Source organism: Talpa occidentalis, unplaced genomic scaffold, assembly GCF_014898055.3.
Source record: "Talpa occidentalis isolate TD23 unplaced genomic scaffold, MPIMG_talOcc4v2.1 talOcc4.15, whole genome shotgun sequence".
NCBI classification, from domain to species: Eukaryota; Metazoa; Chordata; class Mammalia; order Eulipotyphla; family Talpidae; genus Talpa; species Talpa occidentalis.
The window spans coordinates 12,492,040-12,505,241 of record NW_023601543.1 but is presented as its reverse complement, the minus strand read 5'-3'; the positions used below and the strand labels follow the sequence as shown (position 1 = coordinate 12,505,241).

Below are 13,202 nucleotides of genomic sequence, written 5' to 3'. Positions count from 1 at the left end.
CATCCCTTCCTGATCATTCCAACAAGGGGGCATGAGAAGTAGAGTCATCAAAGGAAATGACTCTTGAACAGGCTCTGGTGGCAGAGCAACCTCCGTTCCACACCCGGTTCTTCAGTTTTGCACTGTCTGCCACGCTCGGACAATCTACCTAATCTGAGTCCTTTTACTCGTCTGCAAAATGGAGCTGTTCCTCCTTTGCAGGATGCAGATAACCCACATGGCCCAGCCTTAGCAGCAGGCACACAGGTTCTCCCTGCCTCACAGCTTGGTCAGGTGAATACGGGTAAATAACCACTAACTCCCGTTTTTCTATTGTCAGTAAATATATCCAAATAACTGTTCACTGCTGCTGCAAAGTGTTCAGAACTGAAACGGCAGAGCAACAATTTTCATTCCTTTTTAAGAGAAGCGAGGGGAGGGACACTGAAGACCTATAAACGAACGCAGTGAAGAGTTGAGATCCTAATGCCTGTGTGGAGAAAAATCACCCACCGAGCGTGATTATGTCTCAACGGCCAACCTGGCACCAAATGCCCTGCGCAGTGAGTCACCAAGAAGAGCGACTTGTAGTTAGTTTCAGGTTATTGATGGTGATGCAGAAAGCAAATCCCAAGCAGTGGTAAATCTAAGCAATTCTATTTGGATTACATTTTATATGTGCATGTAATTTTTTTCTTGGCAGGAGGCTTACCTTCCTAATTATGTTTCCCTTCGGCTATTATTAAAATCAGTTTGCATTCCCCGATCACACAGCAGTGACAGTGGCAGGAAGGCAGCCCGGGACAGGGTACAGTTTATCTGGGATTAAATGTTCAAATACATGCAAATCTGTGCATAGGTATGTGTACACACACATACACACCTTACAGTCCTGTTGTTGAAGAAACAGCAACATGTGGCATGAAGTAGTTGGTTGTGAAACATCCCCCAAAGGCCAGAGAACAAGACCCTAAAACTTTAGAAAAGCATCTTTTGTCTCTATACATGTGCTTTAGCTTCACTCTTTATCACATTTGCCAACTCTCATCAGCTTTCACCTAATAAGGCTGACACATGAGAACTTTTCAACAATCCTGATTTTCAAATATTTTAAAGATTTTATTTTTGTGGAGAAGAACTGGGGTACAGGCCAGAGGTGCTGGGGGGGGGGGTGAGAGGATTCCCCAGAGAAAGAGTGGAGAGCAGAACAAGTGGAATTACTGAAATACATTGCTGAGGGGAGCAGCTGCTGTGCCATGTGGTCACCTTCTTGGCCAGGGATTGAACGCAGGCCGCAGTGGTGATAGCACTGAGACAACCCCAAGGCCACCAAAGAGGCCCAGATTTTCTATTAATTCTTTAAGAAATGTTCAAAGTAGCCTAAAACATGCATGTAATCCAACGTGGACACTCATGTGGAAAAATGGATTTCTGTAGATTTTACTGATCTGTGATTAATCCTGAACTTAGAAGTCACCTCAAACATTGATGAATAGCAATTCAACCTTCGATGAAAGCTAAAATGGGACAACTTGATATGCAGGACAAGAGAAACTTTCACTCCATACCTTCATGAGTTTTAGTTTTTAAACCCTATCAATGTATTACCTAATTGAAAAGCAAATAGTATATGGTGATAGCCTTACAAATGGACTTGAAGTCCTATTTTACCCTGTCATCTTCTGGATGATTTTCATGTGTGTAAGGATTTTCACAAGAATATCATTAGGGATTTGAAAGTCAAAACTGAATTAACAAAGTGCATTACAGAATGCTGATTTATATTTGTCCCACTGTTCTAAATTGGAAGAATTGTCCTAGTACTTAATCTCTAATTTCAATGATATAAAGTTGTATTTGGTAGTTGGCATTTGCTTGAGAACACACACACACATACTCACAGGCCTCCATGACTCACTACCCCTTTAGCTGTGCAAATAGTCATTCTGCCAAACCAAAAAAGGGGAAGTAGAATTTTGTGGAGCACCACCCACACACCTATATTTATTGTGGCTCTGTAATCACAAATGATAAATTTTACTTCATGTGAACTGTTCAGTTTTTACCCTCAAACTAAAGTTTAAAAAGGCAAGTCAGGGCCTCCCCGGTGGCGCAGCGGTTGAGCGCTGGGTTGCGAAGCTGCCCGCGGCCTCTGCGGCGCCGGTTCGATCCCCGGCTGCTCCCCCGCCACCGGAGGAGGGTCCCACATGGCGCGCAGACCTCTCCTGCCGCCCGCTGCTCCCCTCAGCAGTGTACTTCGGTCCTTCTGCCTGCTCTGCTCCCTGCTCTGGCTCTGGTGAATTCTCTCACCCTCCTGCGCTTCTGACTGTACCCAGTGCATGTATAAACAAAACAAACAAACAAATAAATAAATAAATAAAACATGCCTCTATTTAAAAAAAAAAAAAAAAACAACTTAAAAAAAAATCTTTAAAAAGGCAAGTCAATTCTATGTGCTTTTTCTTTTATCAAAATAATAGTTGCTAATTACTGATGAGCTTTGAAATAAAATATAAACAGAAAAGTGAAAAATACTTTAAGGTACAGAATGGGAGAAATGTTTGAAAGAAAAATAATTTATAAATGACTTTATAAAACATAAAACCTTCATATGCCATTAACTGAGACTTTGGAAAAGTCAGGTCTCCCAACAAAGCCTTTATTCTACCCCATATTCTGAACTCTTAAGGTTTTAAAATATTCAACTTGCATCTATTCTTGGGGTGGGGGGGTGGTAAAGGGAGTGAGGGGGTGAGCCAGCCAGCTGGTTACAAGCCAAGAGTTATCCAGTCAGACCTGAATGGAAAAATCTATGATTTGTTTATTTCATAGTTCAAGTTCAAAAGCAAGAGACAATTTGAATAATAAAAGGGTAACGGGGGGGGGGGGGGGGGGGGGGTAATGCAAAGAAAGAAAACAAATCAGTAAGAGTCCAGAAGAACCTTCAAGAACATTTAATTTGGAAAATGTTATTGGTTTAAAGAACCTGACTGAAAGAAAACAGCTGGGCAGAGTTCAAGGTTTTAAATTAAAAACAATCTAACAAGGTCTATGGGGATAACTCTTTGAGCCACATTTTGGAGACCAGATTCATTTCTACCAAGTAAAAGTAATAGCAGTCTAAGCTAAAAAGGAAATTCCTCACAACTGAGGTAGTTACTAAGAATCAGCAGATTTTCCAAGTTCTCACAAGGCAGCTTAGCTACTTACAATCCATTTTTCCTCATACATTAATGGAGCGCCTCTTCAATTTTATGTCTTCTGTGATTAAAAAAAAAAACACTTATACACACCAACCAGAATATGCCTATTTTATTAACATCATGCTTTAATAAATAACTGGCTACTTCTAATAAAATTAAGCCTCTGTTTACAACAGCCCCCGATATTCCATTTTGACCGTTCTGTAGAATTTGGTGTAAAAAGTTGAATGAAATGTAGACCCTGAGCTATCAAGTAATTATGTTTCAATATAAAAATAGAGAATTACTCTTACAACTGAAGATTGAACAAGAACACAAACAACCTCTGTGGGTTTTGGCTTCTGTAGAATTAGTTGTGATCTTAATGGCTGTCTAAAGCAGGAAGAGACTTGCAGAAATTGATTCTGGGGACTCCTTTTGCAGTGATCTGGTACATTTTCATGGTTTTATGAGCTGTCATTGGTAAGGATAAAGGGACCAGTTCGTAAGGGGCCAAGGCAGCTATTAGTCTTTGGCCTGGGATAGTGGACATGGCCTGTGCCAATTCCCTCAGGGGCTAGAGGGTCACCCCTATGAGGCAGTATCCTCAGCTCTACCTATGCCCAACTCCCTGCCCTCTCCCCCCCCAAAAAAATCCCCAATGACACTTGAAAAAATCAGGATGCTGAGTTCTCCCCAAGTGGCCTAACTTATATCAGTTACTACAAGAACTTCACCTTTCTGGTCAGAGGGGTTTGGGTCAGAAAAACTCAGTAAGAACAGAATCTCTGAAAAAAAACTGGGATTCAAAGCAAGTGCAAAAACACCTGCACAGAAAAACTTTCCTCGGGTGTTGCCAGTTATTCCCTGAGCCCAGGCTGTACCCCAATTCTGGCTACCCCCCAGATAGCTCTCCCACTTATACAGTTGAGTTTGAGGTCCAGAACATAGTAACAAGGGGAACCAAATGAGATTGTGGGTCACTTGGTATCACCATTGGGGTATCCATCCAAAGAGTGTCGGTGTGGACAAGAAGACCAGGAGACAGTGGCTTGCTAACTTGCCTGGAGTAACAAAAAGAAAAGAAAAAAACAAACCCCCAAAACCCACCCTCCCCAAACTAAGTGTGAATATATGGTAACTGGGACATCCTGAATACCCGATCTCTTCTAGGGAGTAGGGATCAACAATCTTCTAAGTGGGTTACACTTTAAATATAAGCGGGTTCAAGAAATGGACCTCCCTGTGATCTTAGTCTATGCAACCCAACTCGACCAAATGGGTAGTCTGCAGTCTCTTCCAGTCACCAGCTAGAAATGAAGTATAACCTTCTTGTATCGGTGCTTGAGTGCAACCTGACCAGCCCCCGTGCCTTCACATTCTGTCCTAACTTAACAATAATGATGAAACAGTCACCTCCGCTTCTCTCCAGATAAGGCAACTAAAACAGGGATAAATGGAAATTTTACTGCTTGTTGGGCTTTTTCTTTTAATAAGATAACATGATAAATAAAACCTGCTTCTGTACAGCTATTTAATATTTCAGAAATACGTACATATTACATGCCAAGAAAGGACCCTGGTTTGCTTTTAAGAAACAAGGTGACATCATAACTGAAGGAAAAAACCCACAAACAAAAAGGAAAAAAAAAAAAAAAAAAAAACAATCGTGATAAAAACCACAAATGCACAGCTAGCTACAGCTCTGGCCCTACACTGTCAGCCACGTTTAACAGGATTCTGGGGGCGCAGGAACTGACTTTATGGATAGTCTCCTTCCCCCCCCCCACTCCAAAACTGAATGAAAAAAGTCAAAATTTGTAAAACCGGTGGCCACATAGTAAAAACTGTACATCGTTGTCCATTCGTTTAAAAAGCAAAGTCACTAGAATGGTATAAAAAATGATAACCGGCGCCTCTTTAACTTTCTGATGGTGAACACTTTCTCTCTCTAGGATGGGGAATTATCTCCACTCTCTCTGCACGGCCAGGAACAAGATGCAGAAGCCAGTCAGGAGGTAGGGCTGTGTCCCCGCCAGGGCAGCAGCGCTGCTGGCCTTCTCGTTGGCGTTCTTCCCCGCGTGGACCGTCGCGTTGTACTCGAACTCCGAGGGGCACTGCTGGTCCTCGCAGCCGCTGCCACTGCCTTCTCCGCTGCTTTCGTCACCTGTTTTTGAAAAAAAGAAAAAGAACAAAAATGGGAGAGACTTTGTTCCACTTGTTCTCGCTCCAAGGGCGCCGGGAGCAACGCATGCTTGACGACCTCCCGGTACTTACTGATATCAAAGAAGTCCACGTCGTTGCCGTTGTACGCGTTCTTCATCTTACTGGTCATAACCCGAAGCGCCATGATCTGGCGAAGGATCACTACGTCTGGTTTGCTGGTGTCCACCTGGACCTCCGGATTATTGCCCTGGTTCGCTAATCCATTTCCAGTCACTGCAAACAGGTACCTGAGGGGAGAAAGGACCGCGTACAGATGAGCAGCAGAACAAAAGGCTGGAGCCGGGCAGCACAGACTTCTACCAGCCCAGAGGGCTGCTACTGAATACGGGAATCCGAATCCATCAGCTGAAGTTTTTAAATGAAGGGCCATTGTTTTACATCCTTGTGAATATTCTGACAGGATAGGATTTCTCCCCTCAGGTGTGGTCACCATAACTCTCCTACCAACCAAGCACTGAGTCCTCCACCACAGTCCATGGTGCTCCCTCCTATCTCACCCCTCCTCCTCTCCCTCTGCATGCCTCCAATCTATGGTCAGGGCCTCTCTGGTGGCACAAGGGGTCAAGACGCAACCTATGAAGCTATCCGCAGCCTCTGCAGCACAAGTTTGATCCCCGGCCAGGGAGCTACCCACAGGGCACAGCAGACCTCTCCTGACTCGCCCACTGCTCCCCTCAGCAGTGTATTTCAGTCAATCTGCCTGTTCTGCTCCCCACTCTGTCTCTGGTGAATCCTCTCACCCCCCACACCTCTGGCCTGTGTCCCTTGTATGCATAAATAAATAAATCTTTAAAAAAAATAATCTACAGTCAGCGAATTTTTTCCTTTTCTAATGAATTTGATTGTCTTCTTTTTCTGGGTACATGTCTTGTTTCTCCAATTGGACAATGATGTTTTCTGGAAACTACCCCCGGTGCAGGTTAGTGGGTGACATGAAGTCTCCAGGACCGGGTGCTTATCTAAGGTACTGAGTTGCGCAGGGAAGGGACACAGAGCATCCTCAAATAAGGGCATGGGACTTCTTGAGAACTGGTGCTTTATGAGGCCAGGCCACTGCACCAAATACCACAGGTGTGAGATATTTGAAAACCAATAACATGATTGGTACGCTCATTCCCCAGGCTGCAGCCCTACTGCCAGAAGAGAACCAGTGCTATGAACTTCTGCCCCAAGGCTCTCTGCAAGTAGCTGGGTGCCACCTTTCCAAGACTCACACAGCCAAGTCCATTCTGAAGACTGACTAGCAGTTGTCCCTGCGGCTCCTGTCTACCACGAATTGCTTCCTGAGGCCTTAACGAAGGAGATCTTCTCTGAGAGTTCCCCAGGCATGCAGGAAGGGAGAGATTGCACAGGTCATGAACCAAGGCTAACCTGCTCTTGCCCTTCCCGTTCCAGCAGTCGTCCTCATTGCCATTCCCCGCAGCCATCCTCTCGTCGTTGCACACGTTGCTAGGAAGAGAGGACCAGAACTTTTTGGCCTGCTTCAGTTTCTCCTTGACGTCAGTAACCTAATTGAGAAGGAAAAAAAGACCTCTGTAGAACAACACAGCACACCACCTCATCAGTGTGCCTTTGGTCCCATCTAATCTCAAGTCTCCCAAGAGTGATGGGCAATTCATTCTCAGCTTTACACAGAAGAGAAAAATGCACATCAGGTTTATTCTCAGAAGCACCAAATTACCCAAATGAATTCATGTGGCATGCCAACTCTGCAGGAGCTGCCCAGACCTTCTCCATGCCATCTCTCTTCATTCTGCCTTCCCTCTGAACTCCACCAGGTTTCATGGCCTGGAGACAGACGGGTAAGACCCCTTCTCTTCCCGAAAGTCTTTGTATTCATGATCAAGCTTCTTCAAGTTCTCTACTCCATGCCATGTGCCCATCACTGCTCTCCCAGCCCACTCAGCCCTCCCAATCCTCTGTGCGCCTGTGTTTGCAGCACACTGTCTTGTGAGCAGTTGGTTGTACTGTCATCCTCCCGTCCTACCACAGATTCAGACATCAGTACATTAGCAGGCCCGGGGGTACCTGCTTCTCCCTCTTTGCTGGTTTTAGCCTTCGCATAACAGACATGTCATAAATATACAGTGAAACAAAGGCAGGCTTTGAGGTGAGACTTTTTAAAATTGTATTATTGCTTTTCTGAGGTAACATAGGTTTACAGCACAGTCCATGACACAGAAGTAATAAGATCACACCTCTTTAGATGGAAGTGACCACACCATGTCCACCTCCAAGACACGCACAGACCTTCACCTTAGTCCACAGCGCCCCCTCTCCCTTTTGCTGCCACCCCCCACACTGCCTCTATAAGCTAAGACTTTTTACATCGCATATTCAAGACTAGCTCTGAAACGTTCTGAGCGAGAAAATGAGAAAAGACAGATTTACTGATATCCACATGTACTTGGCTTGAAAAGCTGTACCTGGAACACCCCCATTTGTTAGCCTTCCAACTAAAAATGCCCTTGGAGCAAATGTTTTCAGTTCTTTGTCATTAAACACTGCCATTTCTGCCAAAGCGCTCACCAGTCGGTCCAAACTAGTGCCAGCCGCTGTGGTGGGGCGTTCCTCGGGGTGGTACGGTCTGAAGCGCGCGCTGAAGGCACTGAAGGTACTGAATGCCGCACTTTCAGGGACAGACCGGGAAATCCGTCCAGCTGGGACGGGCTTGGGGGGTCCACAGCCCTGGAAAACCTGCATTGCAGCAAACGTGGTATGTTAGAAAGTCACATACTGGAGGGGCCCGGGCACGCTCCTTTCCACTCTGCCGCCCTCGTTACCTTCTGAGACACCTGCACGCTGTTCTCCTGCATGTTCATGATAGCATCAGAAATCTTCACATCAATGGGGTCCATGACTGACTCGATGTTGAAAGGACCCTCTAGCCTCTCCGCCACCATAAGCATAGCATCTACCAGGGGGTGCAGGGAAGAAAAATACAGAAGAAGAAGTAAATCAATTGCTGGGGTGGCCAATCAGTCTAATTATTTCACTGGCCTGTTTTGTGTGTATGGTGGGGAAAGGGGAGAGAAGAAGGAACACACTGAAAGTAGCTACCATATAATTATTTAAAGAATTACTCATTTGGGCCTCCCTGGTGGCGCAGGCGGTTGAGCGCTGCACTGTGAAGCAGTCCGCAGCCTCTGCAGGGTGGGTTCGGCTGGCGAGAATCTCACATGGTGAAGCAAACATGTCGTGTCTCACCCGCTGCTCCCCTCAGCAGTGTATTTCTTCAGGCTGCCTGTTCTGTTCCCTGCTCTGTCTCTAGTGAATCCTCTCACCCTACCGCATATCTGGCCTGTACCCCGGTTCTTGTATAAAAATTAATCTTTAAGAAAAAAGAATTATTTATTTATTGTAAGATTTTCATTAATTTTATTTATTTTGCATACAAGAACTGGGGTACAGTCCAGAGATGCAGGGGGTGAGAGGATTCACCAGAGACAGAGTGGGGAGCAGAACAGGCAGATTGACTGAAATGTACTGCTGAGCTGAGCAGCAGGTGAGACAGGAGAGGTCTGCTGTGCCATGTGGGTCATCTCCCTGGCCGGGGATTGAACTCAGGCCACCTTGCCATTGCAGATGTAGCACTGAGACTTAACCCCTACACCACCAGGGAGGCCCCAGTTACCACCTATTTCTATTTCACCAAATTGCAGTTAGTCACTGTGCATCCAAAGGGTAAAATGGTAGATGAACTCTTGATCCTACAGTTCCCCAGCAAGGAACCCTATCAAGAATCTTCTATTACACTGATTATTCTATTCCTCCCTTCATTATGTCAGTGCCGTCAATGCGAGGCCAGCTCACTCCCACCTGAAAAACCAAAGGCTGTAGGCAGAAGCCCATGCCAGCTCTCCCCCAAGGCTTCCTAGGGTCTTTTTCTCTCATGTCCAAGTTACAAGAGTCAAAAACATAAATCAGTTAAAATCCTGGCATGCCAATTCTTTTCTTTCATTTTTTAATGAAACCCTTTCAGATCCCCGAGTGCACAGTTGGAAAACACAAATGAAAGTGTTCCTGGGAATTCTAATGACTTTTCAAAGAATGAAATTGTGAAAAATGCAATTTTTGCATTAAGATTAAATTCCCATTTCAAATAAAAGGGCCTAGATTTACTTTTAAAGCAAAATACATACAACCCTCTTTTTACTTGCGGGAAAAGACAACATAAGACACAGAACACAAAACTATGTGTTCACAGCATGTCTTCAGAGATCACTCTCTCTCTGCAAGTTACCTGTAGGTTCTGGAGGCGTCTAGAATTATTCAGCACATACCACATCTCTTTAACAAAATATGTTGTGTTTGCTTTCTTGTCATACATATCTGTTGTGATTGTAAAGATTTAGTACTTTTAACTGAAACTTACAGTGCAAAATCAGAAGAAATGGGAAATGCACTCTCCAAATGAGATAAAGGATGCTTCAGTAATGACAGGCAGTGAGTCTTTAAACTCGTTTCTCCCCTTTTACAATTGAGGGCTTAAAGCATGACAGGAAAAGGATAGTAGGATCCCAGTCTTCGGGGTAGTCCCAGGAGAACTACTAGAAAGATCTCATTTCCAGAAGAGTCTATCTTCTGCTCAAAGAATACTCCAGGCCCCAGCTGAACTTCTACCTAAGCTTTCTAGGGGGAAGGCTGTGTTTAAACATCAGCATATCAATGAAACCAAATTTGGTCAACCTTTCACCTTCAACCTAGAACAAATGCAATGCAACATTTAAAAGCACGAGGTCATTTCTCTAAACTAGAATTCCGATGTCACAAACCACAAATAGATTTCCGTGCAATGCATTTTTTTTTTAAAGTAATAACAAATGAAGTTTCAGATGGCATTGTGGTAAGCGCCAGTAAGTGACGCTTCCAACCTCTAAGTAAAGGCTGCCAGCATGAATATGCCATTGTACTAGAGGAGAGAAAAAATGCTTTTGATGTGCTAGCAAAAGGAGACTTTTGTAAACAAGTGGAGCAAAACTTGAATGTGTTCATCACTGTCAAAGCATCACGGCCGCCATGTACAGAAAGCACATTCCTTCGTCGCCTAGAAGAAGTCGCTGGCTCCAAATAAAAATATTATGAATAGACAGATAATCAACATCCAAAACGCAGAGGTTTAGACCCGGGCGGGGGAGCACACTTTGTAGCTCCAAATTCCCCTAGTGGTGAGGAAAGGCCAGATCACTCGTGTGTTTGTGAAAGACTGAAAGGAAACATAAGCCCCAATTCTTCTGGCTGTTTGGCGTCTTTGTAAACTCTGAGCCGGCCTGCCATACACAAGGGCCTGGGAATGGAGAGTGAAGCCGGGCCTTTGTTGGGGCCGGTGCCATGGCGTTGCCTGTCGTGCTGCTGAAGAATGTGAATGAGGATGCATTCTTCCTGGAGCCTGAGGCTCAGGAGCCAAAGCTGCCTGTAACCCAGGGGGAGTCCTGATTGGCCACACTCGGCCTCTTCCTGCAGTGGTCCACTGGGTTAGATCCCCCACTAGAAAGCCAAAGACTGTCTATCAGGTCTGGTGTTTTGATTTTACCTCTGGTTGATCTTGGTCAGCCGGATACCTGGCCGGCTCCTACCTCCTGCCAGGACCTGGCTGTTATCCCACCAGTAAGCCCAACACCCCACATCAAATTCCTGCTGGCAGCAACATGTGACACTACTAAGGTTGGCTGTGAGTCAAATGGATGTTAACACAACCACACTATGTGATGGTGAACAATTTGCACCTAAGTAGAATTCATGATGCTCCAGAAATTGTTCCATAAAGTGGTCACTATGTTTTATGTTTCCAAACTTAAGGTTCCATATTGACCAGGTCCAATGTATTTCAACTATGTGCAACCATGTGATAAAGGTTGACAAGACTTGAACATGCAGCTAAAGAGAGGAGAGGGCAGGCATGGCAGCAAGAAGGCAGATTAGTCTCTTAAAGGGTCTAGTTCAACTGCAGGATTTCAGTGTTCAGGATTCTGGCACTGAGTTGTGTCCTGCCCCAATAATGCATCCCCTTGTCACTAGGGAAAATGATTCCTTTTGCGCTGTGCTGGCTGATAATCAGAAACGCACATCTTCAGTTTCACGACCCGACTGGAAAAACAAAAGGCAGTTTCCCGACTTAACCCCAACATCTGATTTAAAGAAATGGGGGGAGAAGCCCTTGACCATTCATTAACGGCAGTCAGTTAAAGGGGAAGGAAAAATTCCTTGCAAAGAAGAAAGAAAACTCACTGCAGAGGCATGTAAATTGGGATTGGATTCTACAAACACAGAGCAAATTAATTAAACCCTTGTGAGAATTCATGAAACAGCACTGGAGATTAACAATGTCCATTACTCTTGGCCTTTTCTATTAGCTTATTAAAAATAAGAATATAATACCCATTAAAAATGAAGTTCAGATACAATTATATCCCTCCAAAAAAGATCACTTAGAACAACAGAGGAAAATTGATTCAGAAATCCTATCATCTTACATTTGGGTTCAACTTTATTTCTTGAAAGAAAACAAATGCAATTCTGAAAACATACAACAATGATAGCAACTTAAAGTCCTGCTTGTCTTAGAGTAGCCGGTTGAAAACATTCATTAAAAGCAAGTTGTAGTTTGGATTTTGATTTGATATGGACCCGCAAACTCTTGCAAAAATATGTAGACGAATTTGTATTTTAATACTAGGATATGAGGACATTAGTTACAGCTTCTGCCGGACATGTTAGAATATTACAGCACAAGGGACATGCCCCCCTGTACTTGATTCCTTCTGTTTGTAGAAAAGTTAGCAACACTAGACCATTTTCTGTATTGCATGGCAAATTCTCCTCCTCTGCTCAGAGAACTAGCACATTAGAGGTTATAGGGGAAAGGCCAACTAACTTTAAAAAAAAAAAAAGCATTTATCCAAAGCAAACTGCAAACTTGACATCTGGGTGTGGGGGTGGTAATGGGATTAAAAAAAGAAAAAAGTCAACTTTTAGATCTGGAAATGCCATCAGCTTTTATTTTCATGGGAAATATTTTAAAGCAACAGTTTCTCCCATGGCTTCTCTCTGGGCACGACGTGCCATGCGTGTGTCTTTGCTGCTCGTATGCCTTTCCTTTCATGTGATTCTGGTTTTCTGTGTGTAAAAGATTTCTTCAGGTCTTCTAGCTTTGAGCTAGTTAGGCTACAATTGTGCTGAAGTGCTTAATATTCACTTTTTTTTTCTTCCTGGGTCTGTGTTCTCAACAATCTATTGGAGCCAATTTATTGATGCACTTTCAAACAGTTAATATGGTAATTAGTTCTCCAGCAGACTAAAAAGCATTCACCAGCTCCAATTCCGACCCCCCCAAAAAAAAAAACCAAGCAAGCAAATTACATACATGTTCCCATGAAAAATGGACTAATATGTGAAAAATCGGTATTTATAAAGCACTCTAACTCTGCAATTATACAAGGGTGACAGGGGAAGGGAATGGGCATCAGAGTTTGTTGCGGCCTGTTAGAGAGAGAGAGAGTGAGAGAGAGAGAGTGTGTTTGTGTGTGTGTGTGTGTGTGTGTGTGTGTGTGTGTGAGAGACCCCGCTAGCGCTCAGCACGAGGATCAGGGATTCTGGTCACTGATGTTCGGGACTAATACACATAAATACACATACTAAGAAGGTATCGAGGGAGCTGCTGACTGACAGGGCACTGAAATTATCCTTAATGTATCCTTTTCTCCAAACCCTAACAGAAACTGGCCACTCCCCTTACATTGCTGTCTGGGTTCCAGGAATGGTTTCCAGATAGAAGGTATATGGGGGGACACTTACCTCTAAAATAATTAGGGCAAA

At 44.1% G+C, this 13,202-nt stretch overlaps 1 protein-coding gene across 2 annotated transcripts in view; it reads right to left on the bottom strand.

Annotated features, from left to right (window-relative positions):
- Nucleotides 1–2,877: 2,877 nt before the first annotated feature.
- GPC4 (glypican 4) overlaps nucleotides 2,878–13,202 on the bottom strand; it is a 93,948-nt gene continuing 83,623 nt past the window's right edge. For both annotated transcript variants that reach the window (XM_037511920.2, XM_037511921.2), the window contains exons 5-9: nucleotides 8,171–8,301; nucleotides 7,917–8,084; nucleotides 6,759–6,895; nucleotides 5,439–5,614; nucleotides 2,878–5,328 (exon numbers count right to left, since the gene is read on the bottom strand). In XM_037511920.2, coding sequence (XP_037367817.1) covers nucleotides 5,126–5,328; nucleotides 5,439–5,614; nucleotides 6,759–6,895; nucleotides 7,917–8,084; nucleotides 8,171–8,301 — 815 coding nt within the window. In that variant the 3' untranslated portion in view covers nucleotides 2,878–5,125. The remainder of the gene's footprint in view (nucleotides 5,329–5,438; nucleotides 5,615–6,758; nucleotides 6,896–7,916; nucleotides 8,085–8,170; nucleotides 8,302–13,202) is intronic.